The sequence below is a fragment of the Colletotrichum jinshuiense genome, chromosome 8 (assembly GCF_051148585.1).
Source record: "Colletotrichum jinshuiense chromosome 8, complete sequence".
NCBI classification, from domain to species: domain Eukaryota; kingdom Fungi; phylum Ascomycota; class Sordariomycetes; order Glomerellales; family Glomerellaceae; genus Colletotrichum; species Colletotrichum jinshuiense.
The window spans coordinates 1,582,509-1,601,256 of record NC_139315.1 but is presented as its reverse complement, the minus strand read 5'-3'; the positions used below and the strand labels follow the sequence as shown (position 1 = coordinate 1,601,256).

At 53.2% G+C, this 18,748-nt stretch overlaps 6 protein-coding genes across 6 annotated transcripts; 2 read left to right on the top strand and 4 right to left on the bottom strand.

The window, feature by feature from the left end:
• Positions 1-485: 485 nt before the first annotated feature.
• Positions 486-2,313, top strand: EsH8_VIII_000444 (major facilitator superfamily domain-containing protein; the record flags this gene model as incomplete). The annotated part of the gene is made up of 3 exons (XM_083269486.1): positions 486-852; positions 914-1,945; positions 2,009-2,313. The coding sequence occupies 3 exons, from the start codon at positions 486-488 to the stop codon at positions 2,311-2,313; spliced, it is 1,704 nt and encodes a 567-aa protein (XP_083129254.1).
• A 444-nt stretch (positions 2,314-2,757) lies between these two features.
• On the bottom strand, positions 2,758-4,462 carry EsH8_VIII_000443 (uncharacterized protein; the record flags this gene model as incomplete). Its single annotated transcript, XM_083269485.1, has 5 exons — positions 2,758-3,296; positions 3,410-3,496; positions 3,556-3,717; positions 3,824-4,139; positions 4,382-4,462. The coding sequence occupies 5 exons, from the start codon at positions 4,460-4,462 to the stop codon at positions 2,758-2,760; spliced, it is 1,185 nt and encodes a 394-aa protein (XP_083129253.1).
• A 540-nt stretch (positions 4,463-5,002) lies between these two features.
• On the top strand, positions 5,003-6,638 carry EsH8_VIII_000442 (FAD-binding oxidoreductase; the record flags this gene model as incomplete). Its single annotated transcript, XM_083269484.1, has 2 exons — positions 5,003-6,078; positions 6,155-6,638. The coding sequence occupies 2 exons, from the start codon at positions 5,003-5,005 to the stop codon at positions 6,636-6,638; spliced, it is 1,560 nt and encodes a 519-aa protein (XP_083129252.1).
• Positions 6,639-7,079: 441 nt separating this feature from the next.
• EsH8_VIII_000441 (ribose-5-phosphate isomerase RKI1) lies at positions 7,080-7,990 on the bottom strand (the record flags this gene model as incomplete). The annotated part of the gene is made up of 2 exons (XM_083269483.1): positions 7,080-7,522; positions 7,582-7,990. The coding sequence occupies 2 exons, from the start codon at positions 7,988-7,990 to the stop codon at positions 7,080-7,082; spliced, it is 852 nt and encodes a 283-aa protein (XP_083129251.1).
• Positions 7,991-12,513: 4,523 nt separating this feature from the next.
• Positions 12,514-15,127, bottom strand: EsH8_VIII_000440 (uncharacterized protein; the record flags this gene model as incomplete). The annotated part of the gene is made up of 2 exons (XM_083269482.1): positions 12,514-12,532; positions 12,990-15,127. 2 exons carry the CDS (start codon positions 15,125-15,127, stop codon positions 12,514-12,516), a joined length of 2,157 nt encoding a protein of 718 aa, XP_083129250.1.
• A 599-nt stretch (positions 15,128-15,726) lies between these two features.
• Positions 15,727-17,380, bottom strand: EsH8_VIII_000439 (peptidase M24, structural domain-containing protein; the record flags this gene model as incomplete). Its single annotated transcript, XM_083269481.1, has 6 exons — positions 15,727-15,783; positions 15,834-15,920; positions 15,976-16,140; positions 16,199-16,462; positions 16,516-17,276; positions 17,338-17,380. 6 exons carry the CDS (start codon positions 17,378-17,380, stop codon positions 15,727-15,729), a joined length of 1,377 nt encoding a protein of 458 aa, XP_083129249.1.
• Positions 17,381-18,748: the final 1,368 nt, after the last annotated feature.

Below are 18,748 nucleotides of genomic sequence, written 5' to 3'. Positions count from 1 at the left end.
ACCGTCCCATTGGGTCACCCCGGTGCCGTTATGCTGGCATAACCATGTACAACCCTAGTCTTGTACCATACACGATGAGCAATCGCGTCAAGTCTCGCTTGGGATCATGCACGGAGGATGGCCCACGCCAGCTTGTCATCGCCAAGATGAGACTTCTGCACCCAAAGTAGGCTAAGCACCATATTGCGGTTGTCTCTCTTTCCTCCGAGCGGCGGGCCATTCCCCGGTGTGTCAACGCTTCCCAAACTCCGAGCCGTACTGCTTGATTCCCATGGCGTTCATTCAGATACATAAGGGAGCCGGGACTCCCCCGTTCCAGTGTTATAGCTCTGTCTTGTGGCACGCACTTCAGAGACATTCAGCCTCAGTTTAAATAGTAAAGACTTCGCTCTTTGCTAGGACTGTAACAGCTCCGCATCATCATCGACATTCAAGCACATTCACCTTCGTAAAGGTCGAGTCACTTACACGCCATCACCGTCGCAATGACCTCTACTACGAGTACCCTCGTGGCGCAGCGCGAGAAGGGCGACACGGATCGGGAAGCCACTTCTTCGCCGTCGATGCTTGCCGACGACGAAATCAATGAGAAGAAGGAGGAGACCGGCACAGCAACCGATGAGGAGGCCGGCTCAACACAGCCAACGGAAACGAAGGCGGCCGTGTACCCGACAGGCATCCGGCTTACTTTCATCGTCGTCGCCCTCGTTCTCAGCATCTTCCTCGTTGCTCTTGACATGACCATCGTCGCAACCGCCATCCCAAAGATCACTGACGAATTCCGCGGTCTGGACCAAGTCGCCTGGTACGGTGCCTCATTCTTCATGTGTGTTGCCGCCTTCCAGTCAACATGTAAGTCATCCCCCCCGATTACACTCTATGCCACCACAATACTGACAATGTCGGCAAACAGGGGGCAAAGCATACAAGTACTTCCCGCTCAAGACATCCTTCCTGCTCTCCATCTTCATCTTCGAAGTCGGTAGTCTCATCTGCGGTGTCGCGCCCAACTCCGTCGCCCTCATTGTCGGCCGCGCCATCGCCGGCGTGGGCGCCGCAGGCATCGGCTCCGGTGCCTACACCATCATCGGTTTCTCCGCCCCGCCCGACAAGCGACCGACCTACACGGGCATCATTGGCGCCTCGTACGGTATCGCCTCTGTCATCGGGCCCCTTGTTGGCGGCGCATTCACCGATCACGTCAGCTGGCGCTGGTGCTTCTACATCAACCTCCCCATTGGAGGCATCTCCGCCGCCATTATCCTCTTCTACTTCCAAACCCCGCCCCAGGCTGTCCCCGTCAAGGCTAGCTTGCTCGAGAAGTTCCTCCAGATGGACCTCATCGGAACCTTCCTCATCATGGGTGGCACCATCTCCTTCCTCCTCGCCTTGCAGTGGGGAGGCTCCAAGCACCCCTGGAACTCGTCCACAGTCATCGGCCTCTTGGTCGGCTTCGGCCTCATCATAATCGCCTTCATCGTGTTGGAGTGGTACCAGGGTGAGCGCGCCATGATCGCGCCCCGTCTGATCAAAGACCGCACCGTCTACATCTCCTCCGCCTATGCCTTCTTCTTCGCCGGCGCCTACTTCGTCCTGGTGTACTACCTGCCCATCTACTTCCAGTCCGTCGATAACGCCTCCCCGACCATGTCCGGCGTTCGCAACCTCCCGCTCATTATCGCCGTCACCATCGCCACCATTGCTTCCGGTGTCTCCATCTCCATCACGGGCTTTTACACCCCTATTCTCGTCGTCAGCGCCGCCCTCGCTACCGTGGGTGCCGGCCTTATCTACACCCTCGACATCGGCACCGGAAGTGACAAGTGGATTGGATACCAGGTCCTCGCCGGCCTTGCCTGGGGTGCTGGTTTCCAAATCCCCATCATCGCCGTGCAAGGCACCGTTAGCGAGGGAGATCTTGCCTCCGCCACCGCCGTTCTGCTCTGTAAGTCTCCATTCCAACCCCCCTCTTCCCGCCGTGATACAGTACACTAACACCCACACCCAGTCTTCCAAACTGTCGGCGGAGCTTTCTACGTCGCAGCCGCCCAATCCGGCTTCCTCATCACCATTCTGAAGAACGTCGCCAAGAACGTCCCCAGTGTCGACCCCAACCTCGTCGCCATCACGGGCGCGACCCAGATCCGAACCGCCTTCCCCGCGGAAGCCGTCCCGGGCGTCATCCAAGCCTACATGGACGGTCTCAAGGTCGCCTTCGCCCTTGCAGTTGCTGGCGCCGGCGTCTCTTTCTTGATCTCTCTGGGCTCGAGATGGAGCAAGCTCAACACCAAGAACCTTTCCGGCGCTGTTTAAAAAAATAAAAAGGAGAAAAGTACAAACAGGATAACTCAGCCCGGATTGCTTTCGAACTTGTTCCAGATACCATGGTCCACATTGGTGGATGCGCTATAGAATGTAATGGGGAGCCCTCATGTATGAGGTTGCGGCGTTACGGATAGAATTTTAATGAAAGAGGGTTTATTGGCCCTCGCGCGAGGAGGGATTGCTCGGAAGGAACCAGCTCGACTCTTAATGTCTTACGAGGATAATGTCTAGAAGTATTCACAGTATATGAATGGATAATGTATACCATGAAACCCGAGCCTCTAAACATATGGTGATTGTGTTGCTCGCCATACTTTTGGCGTCAAGACATGTCACTGGTGAAAGCCCCGTTTCCATACGATACTGTGTGCTAACTAGCATGCCTTTTCTCGCTTACGGCTAACTGCTTGCGCCGATCTGCCTACGCCCAGGTCACGCGAACAACTCCTGTGTCCTGCGCTTCGTCTCTCCCAGACCCGACTCCCCTCGTAGTTCCTCGACCCTGTACTCGACCTCTTTCTGGATCCCCCTCACCGGCCTCAACTCCGTCTCGCTGCCTTGCGCCGAGACGCGGCCGTCACTGTCCACCCCTTCCAGGCGCACCGCGTCCTTCTGCCACTTCCTCGACCGCAGCGACTTGCCGGATCCGCCAATCGTCGGGCCGGCGTACCTGGAGGCCGTCTTCTTCGAGGCGGGCCGGTTCTTGCTGAGCAGGAAGCGGAAGGCGGGAAGCGTGGCGACGATGACGCTGACGGACGACTCGATGTGGCTCCACATGCTCAGGAGCACCGGCCCGTTGGCGACGGTGGTGGGGTCCTTGGCCGAGTCGCTCGTGGCCTTGGTGACCTGGGCGAGGCGCGCGAGGGCGAAGGCGATGATGATGCCGCCGAGGGAGAAGAGGACGGCCAGGCCGAGCTTGTGGGACCGCGAGGTGGAGAGCTTGCGCAGTAGGTTGAGGGGCAGCATCATGACTATGGGAGATCACATGTTAGTGAGCTATCTAACGAAGGAGGTCTGCATATAAGGGAAAGCAGCCTCCCGTCCTCCCCACTTTGCCTGGGTCGGCCTGGAGGGCAGGACATACTGAGCAGGTCTGCGGCAACGTCGGCGCCGGTCGCAAATTTGATGGACGCGTCGGCTCGAACCAAATCTTCCGGCGCGCTACACCCAGCTGGTTTCGACTACTGTTAGCCGGCCAACTCGAGCCGAAAAGTTGCGCGAATCACTCACTCGCACTCCAGTACCGAGTCAAAGGCGTGCACGTCAAAAAGTTGGAGAGCATGCAGGCGAGGTAGAGCAGCAGGACGGCGCCGAAACACACCCACCACGCGCGGATGTAGTTGGGCAGACCGCTAACAAGCCGCCGGACGAAGAAGAGGATGGAGAACTTTGCTGATAACGCATCCGGTCAGTCAAATCTTGACTTTTTGATTTCCGACCGTTTTGCTTCCACCACGCCCTCGAGATTCGAAGAAGGGGAGAGTTGGGGGTGACCTACCAGCCCACAGCGTTGTCCAGAAAAGCAGCATCTGGGAGAACATCAACTTCAGCGCTGCGACTGTCCTCAGAGTGAGCTCATCAAGCGGCAGAGGGAGGGGCGTGAGAGGATCCTTCGCGGCGGCCTTGGTGTACTCGCCGACAAGGTAGAACTGCGGCAACATCCTCGTGATGACGGCGGACAGGGCGGTCAATGTGACGACTCCAGCGATGATGAAGTAGTCGTCCGCGTACAGACGCCGCTGAAGGATCCATTGGAAGCTGCCTCGAAAGATGGTCATTCCGAGAGCAATAGCCCACATGACCCAGATGAGGACCTGGGGAGCCCGTTAGCGAAGGCGGAGCAAGATGGTCAGTGCGACGGAGACAACCCGAAGCACAGACCGCGGAGGCCAACCGGCGGCGGGCTCCCCTCCCCCCGGCCGGCCCGGATTCCGAGGAAGCGGGGGCGGGGATCGGGATTGATTGGGGCCACCTACCATCATCTCAGTGAAGCCAAGCACGGATGCCGCCATTGTACGAGTCGTCTATTGCCCGTCGCTTGGATGAGACGATTTACCTTCCAGATGGTTTCCTGGTTGACCGAGAGGTTTGTTGGAGCACCGCGGCACCGCGGCACCGCAGTGGCAAGACCGGGCATTAATAGAACGGTTCACATTGCTTCTTCCCCTTCCTCTCTGTTCCACTTTCCGCGCTGTTGCATCAGGGAGGCGCGCATGCAAACCAACGGGAAAAAGAAAGTATCCCTTGTCGGGTAGACCGGCTAGGCCCACACGTTGGAAGCGAGACAATGTCTTTTGTTCGTGTCGATGAGGTGCTAGCCAAGCCGGGTGGTGGGGGGCAAGGATAGAGACGGGGTAGCGACTGGGGGGGTTCGTTACCAGCACCAACATCTCATCTCGGGTCTGCGACCACCTGCCAATGAGAGACTCGCGAGATGAGGCACTACTGCACTTTACAGCAGATACTGCATGAATCAATCCATCTTCGCTAACGAATGCTGCAGGTCCATGGGACCCCTGGGCCCCCTACAATTTCGCCATATCTCCATTGCCACAACCAACCTAGGTCTCGCTGCTCGAGCCCGTGATAGAAAGATGCGCTCCTCCTGCATCCATCGCGGCTTGCTGGATTACGCTCCCTCTTCTTTCATGTTCCCGGCAAGCTAGTCCAGCAAATCATGGTTCGTGTTTCGCTCCTCGTCGCGAGGCTCCTGGCCGTCGCAGCTGCAACATTGTCTCCTGCAGCAGTTGCAGCAGAGGATTCCGATGCAACCACCTCGGCTGCTGCCTCCAGTATCCTCGGCTCCGAGAAGGTCGCCTGCGGGCTCCTGAGCTTCAGGTACCCCAAGCAGACGTTCTACGCGGGCACCGATGGCTACGTCTACGAGACGCAGACGCAGTACTGGTCCGCAAGGGCCTACGACACCCCCGCATGCGTCTTCGTGCCGCAGAACGCTCAGCAGGTCTCCTTTGCCGTCACCACCCTGACCCTCAGCTTGACCAAGTTCGCGGTCCGCAGCGGCGGTCACATGCCAGTCGTGGGCTACAACAGCATCGGCTCGTCGGGCGTTCTGCTGTCGACCTCGAACCTGACCACGCTGGCCCTCTCTAGCGACAAGGCCACCGTCTCCGTGGGCGCTGGACTTAGGTGGAGGGACGTCTACTCCTACGTCCAGCCCTCCGGCCTTGCGGTCGTCGGCGGTCGCATCGGCGGCGTCGGCGTCTCTGGCCTGCTGCTCGGGGGAGGCATCTCCTTCTATTCGAACCAGTACGGCTTCGCGGCCGACAACGTCGTCCGCTACCAGGCCGTCCTGTCCAGCGGCATCATTGTCGAGGCCACCGCCACCAACGCCTACTCGGACCTCTTCTGGGCCCTGAAGGGCGGCGGCAACTCCTTCGCCATCGTCACCCGCTTCGACCTCAAGACCGTCAAGTCGCCCAAGGTCTGGGTCGGCATCTCCCAGTACGCCCAGAGCGACAGCAGCAAGTACCTCGACGCCGTCTACAACTTCGGCAAGTACGGCTCTGCCGATGGCAAGGCCGCCATCATCCCCACCATCCTCACGTACCCTTCGTACAACATCACGGCCTACGCGGCCGCCAGGTTCTACGACTCCGAGACCGAGTCCGCCACGGCCTTTGAGAACTTCACCTCGCCGGCTCTTGCGCCTGTGGCCGAGTCCTACGCTCTGCAGCCCCTTGCCGAGTACGTCAGTGCCGTTGATGCGCTGCAGCCCACCGGCCTCCGTCAGGAGTAAGTTGCCCCCCCCCCCTTGCTGAACCCGTTGCAAAATGGGCAAGGGAACTTCACCACTAACATCTTCCTCAAGGTTCCGCGTCTTGTCTCTGGTCGTTGATCGCGACGCCGTCGACTACGTCCACGACGCTTTCATCGCGGCCGCCACCTCGAAGCTCTCGGGTGTCGTCGGACTGTCGGCTTCCGTCACCTTCCAGCCCATCACCAAAGAGTTCATCCAGCAGGGCATCGCCAAGGGCGGCAACCCCCAGGGCGTGGACCCGGCCAAGGCGCCCTACTTCTGGGTCGTCGAGAACCTGTCGTGGCAGGACGCCAAGGACGACGCGACCGCGAGCTCCTTTGCCGACACCGTCACGGCCGAAATCGAAGCGGGCCTGGAGGCCCGGGGTGTGGCGGGCGGCTACCTGTACCTGAACGACGCTGGCAAGGGGCAGCCCATCTTCCAGAGCTACCCCGCGGCGAACCTTGCGCGCCTCAAGGCCATCCGCACCAAGTACGATCCGTTGAGAATATTCACCAACCTCCTCGTTGGTGGCTGGAAGGTCGCTGACGTCTGACTGCTCGCTTGACTAAACGAGACTGGAGATCTCATGGCGCAGATGAAGCAATCTATTGCTTATATACATTTCGTAGTCATCGCCGGGCTATCCGAAAGCCTAGGGTAATGTTTTATAGTAATAAACCACACATCACCACACATCACCACACAAAGGCGCAATGAGACATCCTGACATGGATATTCTGGCTAGTGAATTCCAGCTGATAACTTCAAAACTTTGGTATTGTTCGCTCCAGGGATTGTCGCACGACAAACCACACAGCAATGGGTGCTCTCTCATTGCCTCGTGACGTCTCAGAGCTAGCAAACACTAGACAGTCTGTGAGCCGACCATGTCGTCGGAACCTGCAGTCTTCCTGCAGTCTTGCTGCTCCTCGGTGATTATTTCCTTTTTAACTCCACTTCGCTAGAAAAAAAACACAAGACCATCCGCGCCAATTCATGAACTACCAGTCACCTTGACGCTGCCGTCCTCCATGCCAAAGTACGCGGCAATGGGCTTCTGCGCCAGGCCCTCCTTGCCGGCCTGGGCGGCCTGCAGACCGTTGAAGCCGTGGAAGATACCAATCTCGACGATGCCGGGGATGAGCAGCAGCTCCTTGGCCAGCGCCGAGACCTCCCACGCGCCGTTGGCGTTGCGGCCCTGGGCGCCGTCCGCCAGGTCCTGGGACAGGAGCAACTGCGGGAAGGGCGCGTCAATGAGCCACATGCCGTTATCGGTGACGACCTCGCCGGCCTTGCCGGGGGCGCCGGGCCGGACGGCGGGCTTGACGGAGCCGAGGGCCGTCAGCCTGTCCAGCACATCCGGGGCGGACATGGGGAGCACCTCGATGGGGATTGCCTTCCAGTTGGTGAGCAGCCTCGACGAGAGCTTGCGGTAGTCTGCGTACGCGGTCAGCTCGCCTCTCACTTTTCCACATGGATCCGGACTCAGAACTCACCGGCGACAACGATAAACTTCTTAGCGGCAATGGCAACGAGCTTCTCCTGGAACAAGCACGCGCCGCCACCCTTGATGCAGTTGAGATCCGCATCGACCTCATCGGCGCCGTCAAAGGCGACGTCGATGGGAACGAGCTTGCCGTCGGGGCCGAGCGGCCTCTCGTCAAGGTTGCACAGGCGCAGGCCCGCAGCGCGGATGAGGCCCTTGGACTGGCTGCCCGTGGGGAGGAAGGTCATGTTGCCCCAGAAAGAGGGACCCTTGGCGGCGATGGCGTCGACGACGTAGACGACGGTGCTGCCAGACCCGATACCGACGTAGCGGGCCGCGGGGTCGAGGTGCTCATCGACGGCGCGGTAGGCCGCGGCCTTCTTGGCCGACTCGACGAGGGACACAGCAGCGGCGGACATGGCGCGGAGATAGAGTTTTGAGTGGTGCGGGGAGGAAGACCTGAGGAGGGGAGAAGGGGAAGACTTTGGTGAGAGAAGTGAGGTGGATGAGAAGCGAAGGGTCGAGAGTGTTGATCTTAAGGCTGTTCTGCCGCAGAACCAGAACATGGGGGCGAAGGGTCCGGGAAGTGGCCGTTGGGATGAGGTGGTGTGGTGTTATAGTGGAATGAGCCATAAAGTGTGTTCTTCCGGCAGCCGGGCTTACTCATGAATCGTGACGGGGAAGTGGATTCTGCAGCGGCTGGTGGCGGCTGGTTCCGGATGGCTGTGCTTCCGTTTTGGGTACCTCGAGACGAGGACAAAACGACCGCTGTGCCTACATGATGTGTTCTTGTGGAGACTGATGATGTTCCCGTCGTGGTATAGAACTCTGCGAATCATTCGAGACCCTTCAAGTCACTTTCCGCTGTAGCCGTCGTTGTGCCAGAGAGATCAACATGAGCTTCGGTGAGACTCGGTGAGACCCCTCCTTCACCGAGCGCGGGGCATACTCAGGTGTCAGGACCACTTCTTCTGCTCCACCATGACGTCTTTTCCGTTTTATTCAGGGACGTAGAAAATCCACCGACTCAATGCCTTCAAGCCTCGTCTCAGGACGGATCTGCCGAATCAGGCCGAGATTTCGGGGGTCATTACGCGCTCCGGGAACCACCGGCGTGCTTCCGGTGGACCTCCGGTGGATCAAGAAAAAGTTTGTACTTCGTACGTTGCAGTCAGCAGGGAAATTGCTCGCGGGAACCGCGGTCAACAGGAAAGATGTATGGCAAACGACGTCATTTGCTCAAAGACGGATGAGAAGTTATGGTCAATTGACTGACACAGTGAGGCTATCTAGTGCCAAGCGTTTTGCTGGCCACTCCACCGACCACAGTAGCTTTATCCGTCCATCAAAGATCTCCAGGTAAAGAAAACCATTAGCGTCCGTTGACTGTGATCTTCGACAGTATCTCGATTGTCGAAGAAGGAAATAGGATACAACTCCACAATCTCTCGATTTTATCAGAGTTACACCAATAAACTTGACACGATCTAATCGATCGCCTCCTACAAGCCTCTCCAAGTTGGTCATCTCGTCGCAAAATGGACCGATTTGGACGAAGCCGCTGTCTCACTTCTAGGTTATTACATGTCTAGTATTCTTGACACAGACTGAAGATGTTGGATGTTTGAAAGTAGATGGGTACGAAAATATTAGAGCGTGCTGTCGGTTCGTTTGAGTAATTGGAAAATGATTGTTCGAATCTGGTGGAGAGCCTCGCATTCCGGTAAGAACCTGGGCAATGAATAGCTTACCCGTCCGGGCCGTCCCGGAAATACATTGAGTAGCAACCAGGAGAGTTCGGTTGCTCAGTGAGCCAGCCATGATACAAACACGCTAGGAGGATGGTAAACGGCAAAGCCTCTGATTGAACTTTTTATGTACTCTTAAGTACAAGCCGAGGCAGAAAGATTTATTCAGGTGTTAGAAGGATGGCGAGGGAAGAAAGGAAGAAAAAGAGAAGTGTTGAGTCCTAACTGCAGCCATCAACGAAAGCCGTACCAGCTGGTCGGTGATGCTAATTAACATGCACATGTGTAAACCGTACACGTTGTGATTTGGAATGGGCTGTTCACACACGCTTGAGAACCTTTTATGTTGTGATTTTAGCACTCCAAAGACAAACCAAATGTTCGCAACGCATTTATATTTAGCAAGAGATCGAATAACAAGTCAGAAACTTACGCCTGAGACCAAGCAACACAGGCTGAACAAGGGACAAAAGCATATTTTTAGTGAGGTAACTTCGGTTAACCAGATTTAGATCATGTCTTGGAACGTTTATCTGCTGGGCTAGCATCGAGCCAATACGGGATTTTTGACTATTATATGTCAAGGAAAAACCTATCCAGAACAATATCACCTACTACTGTGACAAACCTAGAATTTCATACTATATCTTCATATTACTCCCACTTTCACCGAAATAGATGCTCTTGCGATCGAAACAGCCGGTTGTCGGTGCCGGTCGACTCGGATGCTACGTCGCTGGGTAGCCATGCTTGCACCTGAATCTACTATAAGAAGAGAATAGCTAATTGAAACACCGATAAAGCAAAGTTATCCGTATTAAAGCAGAATTTCTGCTCACTCTGTACAGGCTTCGGGAATCCCTCAATAAGTTCAAGCCAACCTTTGGGGAAGAGGCCCCCAAAACCCCGGATATCCCGGGGCCAGTGGGGGGCGATGTAACTGCCGACATCAGTTATTGTATCTTTGCCATTAAAACTCACAATATGGAGAGGCCTAGATCTGTTAGATGATGTTTATAAGCCACAGCGATCATAACATGGAAGGTTAAGATCCAGTCAGCGCAGACGGGGGAACCCGCTAGGCGTCTCGAGTTATGCAGCCGAGATGGCTTAGTTTGACTCTCAGGAGCGAATCGCAATTCATGCTCAATGACAAAGCCCACTTTTAGCCGTTTAGAGAAGTTGACGGCCTGTCGTCCAGCCTTACCGGTTTGACTTCGAACATCAGGGGGAAGCGGGAGCTTGACTGACCTTGTTTATTACATGGGTGTATTGCTACGTTGCAAGGGGCTATTATCTTAGTAACAGAAGCACTGCATATGTTTATCTTGACGCATAAAAGGCCGCAAAGTTTGCTAATACGAATTGGTGACCTTTCCCCAAGCCGGTTTGTTACAGTTTGAGGGGATCAGATCCATTAAGACGCTCTGTTAAGTCCAGTCAGCGATGAGGATAGACAGTGTCATCCCGTCCCGGGGGCACTAACATAATTCTTCAACTAGGGGCTGCCCCCGATGTATGATCCTTGTTAAAGGACTGTGCTCTTCCTGATATCCGGGCGATCTAACGTTGCAACCTGTTTCTCGATGGCTGAATAACAAATCGCATTGCAGCATACGAAATGGTAATTTCCCCAACTGTTCATGCCAAAAAGATCTTTAGCATCACAATTTCTAACACCGATGTCAAATGATTAAAAATTGAAGCGGTCGGGCGGCGGTACCTGATTTGGGGATAGATCCCCTCGGGCCGGAGAAGCCAAACGCAATTGCCGAAAGGGCCCTTGCTCAACCTATGAACCCGCCGCGCTATGGTCGTTCTTACCCGTCTTTGCCGGAAGCTATGCAATTAGCCCCAACGTTTGGACCTCCAGAGTTGCATCGCGCATCGAGCTATAGAATCTTGTTTATATGAGTTACAGTTAAGCCTTCCTGATTGAAAATACCGATCGTCGTGAGATACATAAACGTGAGTCGCAATCCAATTCTTGCCAAGATCATCAATCCGTCTCATAATCCTCAACGCAATACATTCATTTTCTCTCTTCGGACTCCATCTTTGTATTTCCATACATTGTCTGAAGATATCAGGAGTTATGGACTTTTATCTGGAGGCCTCTTATAACTTCCCTATTTTCGACGACAGCAACCCAGGGTACACTTTCGACTCTCAATTCACCCCCTTTCCCGCCGGAGATTGCTTCCAAGATTTGAACCATCAATGTTCCTTCCAGTCATTTCAGCCCTCCACTTCATTGATAAATAACAATCTAACGACCACTTTGAACACTGAATATACCCCCAATGATACTTCCGCGGCACAATCCCCTACCGACCTCTCGCCCATCACAAGTGAGCTGTTTGATTCTGCATCATCCCCCAGCAGTGGAACCGCTTCGCCACGATCTCCTCCTAAAGGTTCGGAGCCTGAAACTTGGGGCCCTGCAGATCTTCATCAAATTGGCTATCTCGATGTCGCTGGCAACTGGCGCTGCCAGTACCCGGGATGCTGCTCTTCTCGTGCTTTCCTTCGAATATGCGATCTGAGAAAGCACTTCCGTGGCCACGCAAAATATTTCTTCTGCACAGAGAAACGCTGCCAGCAAGCCGGCGTCGGTTTTGCCACTCGCAAAGATTTCCAACGACACATGGGCTCTCATACACCAGCAGTTCGGTGCTTGCACCCCGATTGTGATCGTATATTTAGCCGGAAGGATAATATGGTTAGTCAACATTGGCAGAGCGAGTCTCTCCGTAGCACTACGACTGACAATTTTCACAGAGGGAACACTACAAAAAGATTCACCAGCGCCTGGAAAATCAGACCTCCCCTCGGCGATCCTCGGCGATGCCTCCAAGGGGAGCCCGCCGCACAAAAAGGGGCGAATTCAAGGCTTGTCCGCCGGAGCCAAGCGGAATCCCCGAGTTTGAAGATGATAGAATGAGCTCCGCCACATAACCTGTACTCTTGGTTTGCATAATTCTCTCTTCTTTTTTTTTCGGCATTGCTTGTCTACTCTGCACTTGGTAGTAGAACCAAGTTACCGTAGCATTCTTTGAGAAAAAGGCTTCGCAAAACATTGATTAAAATATGATGTGTAGACAATACTCATAAACTCTGCAAACTTGTGTTTGCGAATAATCAGAAGAGGCTTCGTGTTTTATTAGAAGGGTATATGAAATCACACCTATAATCTACTCCTCAAATTGCGTTCTAACCAGGATAATGTGACGAGGAAAACAAGCCACGCTGTGCTCAATTTATGGCGTTTCAGCCGAAGGAGGTTTCTGGATGGCACAGTATTGTTCGAAATGTATATCAGCAACCAATATCTATTCAAGCACGAAAAGTTCCATCTACGTATCATTTAGTCTTAATAAATACCGGACTAGTGATAACCTTGCCACCTGAATGTTCCCTTCCAACAAAATATACCGCCCGGCTAAGACCTATTTCCGACGATCCGGACGTGACCGTGAAGTCGCCCTCGACTCTCCTTGGCAATGGTACGTCCAACAGACTCTCTACAGATACGAAAAGCTCTGCGCCGCCATTCAAGTCTTTTTGTCTTCCACCTGGCTGGGTTGCTTCTTGTACGCTGACAACAAAGTCAAATTGAGGTTGGGGCTTGTGAGGGTTGCCTTTAAGGGCATCGCCGACTTTGACATACCCTCCCAAGTGCCCCGACACTCTTATTGTAGAGGGGTTCTCGGAACCTTCTGCAAGGAAAATGTTGACTCCATCAAAGTCACCGCTGGTGCGCGTGTCAAAGACAACTTGCGTCTCAGACACCAACTTGACGACCTCCTCGGCGTTGTCCAAAACGCCACCGAACGGCTGCACGTGTGAGATGACAACGCCTGGGACCAGGACTGAGCCCTGCCAAACTGCCTCACGATATCTATCATATAGACGTGCACCTCCCCACTTGACACGAAGTATTCTTGGTGTTGAATCTGCCGCACTCCTGGATACCTCTTGCTGGAGGTCACGATGGAAGATCCGTCCACTTGCATCCCAAGCCTCGACTGAGGAGAACCCGTTCGTCCCAAAAAAGCGGTATTTGAGGTCGACGGTCTCGCCTGTCTTGACTACAACGTCATCGCCCTGAAGATTGCCGTCTTTGGTACTGACCAGGCCAACAAGTCGTTCTCCCGTGGTAGCAAATGTTCTGCGAGCGCGAAGCGCTTTTGCAACATCGCTGCGTTCCAGCTTATCGGACAAGACGCCAGTCAGACCACCTTTCGTGCCAAACACGGCGGTGCCGGGCACTCCACCGCCACACCGCCCCCGATGCTCGTCCGAGTTGGCCGAAACTCCCAACTCCCATCCACGCTTTACGGCATCGCGAAGGAGCCATTCGAACAAACCCCATGCACTCCCGATCTCGATCAGGCGCTCCAGTTGCGGGTGATGCCACGCCAAGTTGCACCTGCGGCCACCGACATGAGGAATGAGAAGATGTTGTTCTGGGGAGTGAGCGTAGGTGGCGTAGACTTCGTCAAGAGGCCAGGCGCCCGGCACCAACTCTGCCGGGCCATCCTCGTTCCATTCGAAGCTCCGTGCTACATTCCCGTTTCTATCGAATGGGAACTCCGGCTCACTTACGCTTGGGTCATCAAGGAAGACGACATTGTGGTCACCGCCCGCGGCTGAGTTACCGCACCATTCAGTCCCCGGGAAGACGACAAACTCGCCCTTGGAGTTGACCTGCTTGATAATTCCGAGTGTCTTCTGCCAGCGCTCCTTTGTAATGTTGAAATCGTTGGCCGTGTAACCCACGATATCGAGGCCGGCGATCTGTTGAGCGTACGAGAAATTATACGTAGTAGAGTTGGTACCGACAGTGTCGTCGGAATGGACGTGAAGGTCCGCGTAAAATGGTCGAGGGACAGGAATAGAAGATTCAACTGAGATATAGTCCCTTGTTTCAACCAGAACGTGGCCACTGTGGTTGAGAACAGTCACCGACAACTCATAATCTCCGTCCAACCCGAGTGATACGTTATCATTCACAACGGTCCAACCCTGGCTGGAGAATGAAAGGCTTTGCTCCCAGACGACATCGGAGGAGCCATCTGCTGTGATGGCGAGTTGAGCTTTCAAGCCGTCAAGATCGGCTGTCGCGTTGCCCCATGCATCCTCGGTGTGAATGTGAATGGGGAAGGGCACGTCAGCTCTGACCAGACGAGGCGTAATGGCCCTGACTTTGGCAACGGGTCCCGGTTTGATTGGAAATGCGATATCTGGCTTGATAGGGGCGAATCTCGACGTTCCAACAGGATCAATGTACCATCGCATCAGGAAGTTGTCCTCGACGAAAGTCTGCGCTCGCGTTCCGCGCGAACCCCATCGTCTGTCCCCAATACGGACAGTGATCTTATCACCAGGGTTCATGTATCCATCGACAATATCGATAATGATGGCCTTTTGAAACGGCCTTTCGTGGCCTTTCTGATCGAATCGAACAGCCAGGGATTGCACCGTTGCCGGGTTTTGGCCGTCGTGCAAGGGGCCTGGGCTGTATTCCGCCGAAACGTAATTGTCTTGTTTTGCTTCCGAAGTCTGGAACAGTGCCCAGTCGGAGTAGAACTTGAATGTCCCTTTGATCCAAGCTCCATCAGCCAGTCCACTGGCGCCGACAGTATATTCGATGATGAGCTCGGTCCATTCTCCGGCAGTCAGCGTTGTGGTGTCGCATTTTAGGTTTCCGAGAAAAGGTAGGCTTTTGGTATATTGATACAAGCCTGTCGGGGCAAAGTAATGGCCTGCAAGGCTCTTGAGCTCCTCGTCGCACAGCGTCTTCATCTTGATCGATTGCAGTGGATCTTGGGTTCGTTGACATGAATTTGACCAGAAATAGCTTCGACGGAACAATGTTGAAATCACTGTCGAGTCACCTTTTAAAGCGGCTTATCTCTCTAGTAGAGCTCAGTAACACTCCACTAGTGGGATGTAAATGTCGCGAGTCGTTGACAATAGTGGAGGTTTTGGATAACCAATTTGCTAAGGAAATGACGTGATTTGGGTGACACCAAGTAGCCATGATTCTACGGAAATAAGAAATCTACCCCGACAGTAATATTCGATAATCCCAAGGGTTCACGAATACAATCCATTGGCAAGCTAGAATCGACAGTAAGGACGGATTTGTATGTCTTGTATTCTTTTACTGGTAGCTATACCATGTTTGAAATACAGACCAAACTAGGTTACTAAATGAATGTGGTGAATGTAAATGCAGGAGTGTTGAACTGTGCGGCCATGTTGAAGCTGTGTTGAAGCAGCCTTGGCTTGACGATGAAGTATCTTCTCCGACGCTGTTGAACCGTCCCGAAGATCTGTTGAATGTGAAATGAATTCCTGTAATCCTACCCAGTGATTTCTCTTATAATAAAAAATCACAATCAATAGTCACTTCCTCGACTCAGAACCTCTTTGGTCGACTCGCGGAGCAAGATCGTCTGGACTGATTAGTTGCCCATTATTCATAAAAGATTTGTGTCGGACTTACGTGTTCATATTGCGCGGAATACGACCCCTTTGTGTCTGCGAGCGGTTGGTAAGGCTCAACGATGCCATTCGCAATGAGACAGTTCAACTTTAAACTCGTCAGTAAATTATATATCTCAAGAGAACACTGCAGAACGCCTTACCCCAGCCAAGTACCGATCCACACCAAGACGGTCCAGATATCGGCGACAGAAAACGAGCGTGCCAAATTGCTCTTTAATCACCTTGTACAAACGGTTCGCAGAAGCAAATGGCAACTTCACCTGACTCGGGGCATCATATGATAGCCCGTAACCGTAGATACCGGCCTAATCCATATAGTCAGCCCAGTATACCCTTGAGTTCCAGGATTGAGATATCACTGACATCGTCATACAACTTGCCCCGACCCGTCGTTCCAAAGGTTTCAATGGCAAAGATTTCGCCTTCTTCCATCTTGGTCTGATCATTGTTCTTGATGAACGGGATAGACTTTCCACCATGGATACGGTAGTGCTTGATGTCGTGTGCGCAGATGTTGCGCACTGCTTTTACAGGGTAGGTTTTCCCGCCGATTTCGACTTCATAGCTCTCCATGGCCTCCTGTATCTCAGCGCTTACATCGCAGATTCGGACGTCGATCCCAGCAGTCTGTAGAACAATTAGATTCTGCTGATAGTGTGATAGAATTGTGCAGCACTCACCTTGATGCCAGTGTTCGTCGCATCCTTGACCGCAGCCAAGAGATTGTCGTACGTAGGGTCAAACGCCATAGTGAAGGCACTATCCACAATCCACCCATTGATGTGCACGCCGTAATCGACCTTCATCACGTCTTGGTGCTGCAGCACAACATCTTTCTGGCCTGGATTAGGTGTATAATGCGCAACACCATGGTTGATTGAAAGGCCAGTAGGAAACCCCATTCCAGATTTGAGGGCGTCTCCCGGCACAAGCCCAGGATTTCCCAAAAGCGATCGCACGCCATCCTCAATTCCAGTTGCGATTTCGTTGAGTGTCTGGCCGGGTTTGACGTTATCTTGAACCCAATGCCGTACCTGACGATGCACTTCAGCGGCTTTCCGATAATCATTCAAGAATGTCGGATCCTCGAGGTGCTGACGACTGAGATAACGCATCTCCGCGGCCGTTGTGCGAGCAGTGTTTGCATTCTCAGCATAAGCGAGAAACTCGCCAGCTGGATACTCTCCCGAAGGAAAGAGGTCACTCAGAGGCACCCTTGGAGGCGACGATTGCTTGAGAGCAGTCGTTTTCTTCTTCTTCTTTGGCTTTCTCTTCTTTTTCTTCTTGTCGTCATGCGCCGTCAACCGCATGGAGCTAGCATCGTCGTCGTCGTCGTCGCCGCCTCCTTTGTCCCCAACATTGCCGTCTCCATCGCGGGAGAGATGCGCACCCCGAGGCTCTCCACCGGCTGAGCAAGAGTTGTTTGAGAGGGATCCACCGCCTGCTGCCAGTAAGCACTCATCGTACAGTGAGCTAAAAGGAAGCCAGGCTATTGGTCATACCATCGCCCCCTGGAATATGGTCCTCAGAGGTTTTGGAGCCCATTTCGACATGAATGCTGAACTTAAATTACCAGATCGTGGGCAATCGAACTGAAGGATGTTAGAGACTGTGTAGCAGACAGCAGAGAACGGCTTTTAAGGGGCTGGACGCAACATGTACCTCGAAGGGCGTGGTCGTCATCGCAATTATGTAATTATCCAGCTCATTGCTTCATATGTGCATATGATCTGGCCCTTATGCCAATATTGCGATTTCAACGCTCAATATATTCATTTCACTCCTTTTTGAGACGAAACTCCCGTCACCAGAGCGTAGGGCATATCCTCTAGTATCCTATAGGTGTTATAAACTTGCAACGATCTCGAAAGACAGTTAACTACGGTAACTTGAACAAAGTCTTGAACCACTGCTTTAGAACGAGTGCAGCCCTGATTAGGTCCACCAGGTGACGGTCGATGAATTGTTGGCGTATTTTGCATCCAATATTTCGAAAGTAAAGCAATTCATTTTCTTTTGCTTTGGTTCTTGTATTTTAATAGAAGAGCACGCAGCTTATCTTGGGCAATCTTTAGATCGTTGTTTTCTTGTTCCGGATTTTGACATGCAGATAGTTGAAGTTTAAACATGGCATAATTGTTTCCAAATAGACACAGCAAGCTGCACTTTTGACTAACCGTTTTGATTCTATCTCCGCAGAAATCAATTCAATTTTCATAGCTAGCTGTGGTCCGCGCTCACATGTTTATCAGGCTAAGCTCAAATCGATCCGGGTAATACGCAGACTCCTTTAGGACACAGCCTCCAGGATTTGTGACCTACTACACTGATGGGAAACACTAGTTTCAAGTTCAGTATATCGGGTCAGATATATGTGTATGGTTGGTTATTAAATATTCGATCTAGCTTGGAAAGGAAGGCCTACTGGGGCTAAATGTGTAACTCGTCGAAAAAATTCACTCGCCCGCATGTCAAATTGATGCCAAGAACCAGCTAATGAAGCTATAGTATGTTCGGCTACCACCAATACGAACAACTCGGACGATGGACGTACTGTGCCGCTTACCTGCTGCTCTGAGAATCCTTCGGGAGGCGGGGTTGAGCGGGGAATTCTGCATCCTATTAATTATTTACCGTGATACCTCCGCCCGACAGCATAGGTATCGGGCGTTCATGGCTGAGTCTGAAGAGGGAGGTGGTACTGCAGGATTTGTCGCAGCTGGCTAGTTCGTAAATGATACAACTCTCCAACGCCGCGGCAAGTTGTTCACGAGAGGCTTCTATTTGGTTTCCTTGTTATTTTGCATTGGGGAGTATAAAAGGAAATGGGTTTCTAGCTTTTTTGATCTTTTCTCCCTGATCCGGGCAGCCATCAAGACCGAACAATTGAGGTTTAGACTATTCATCCAAACC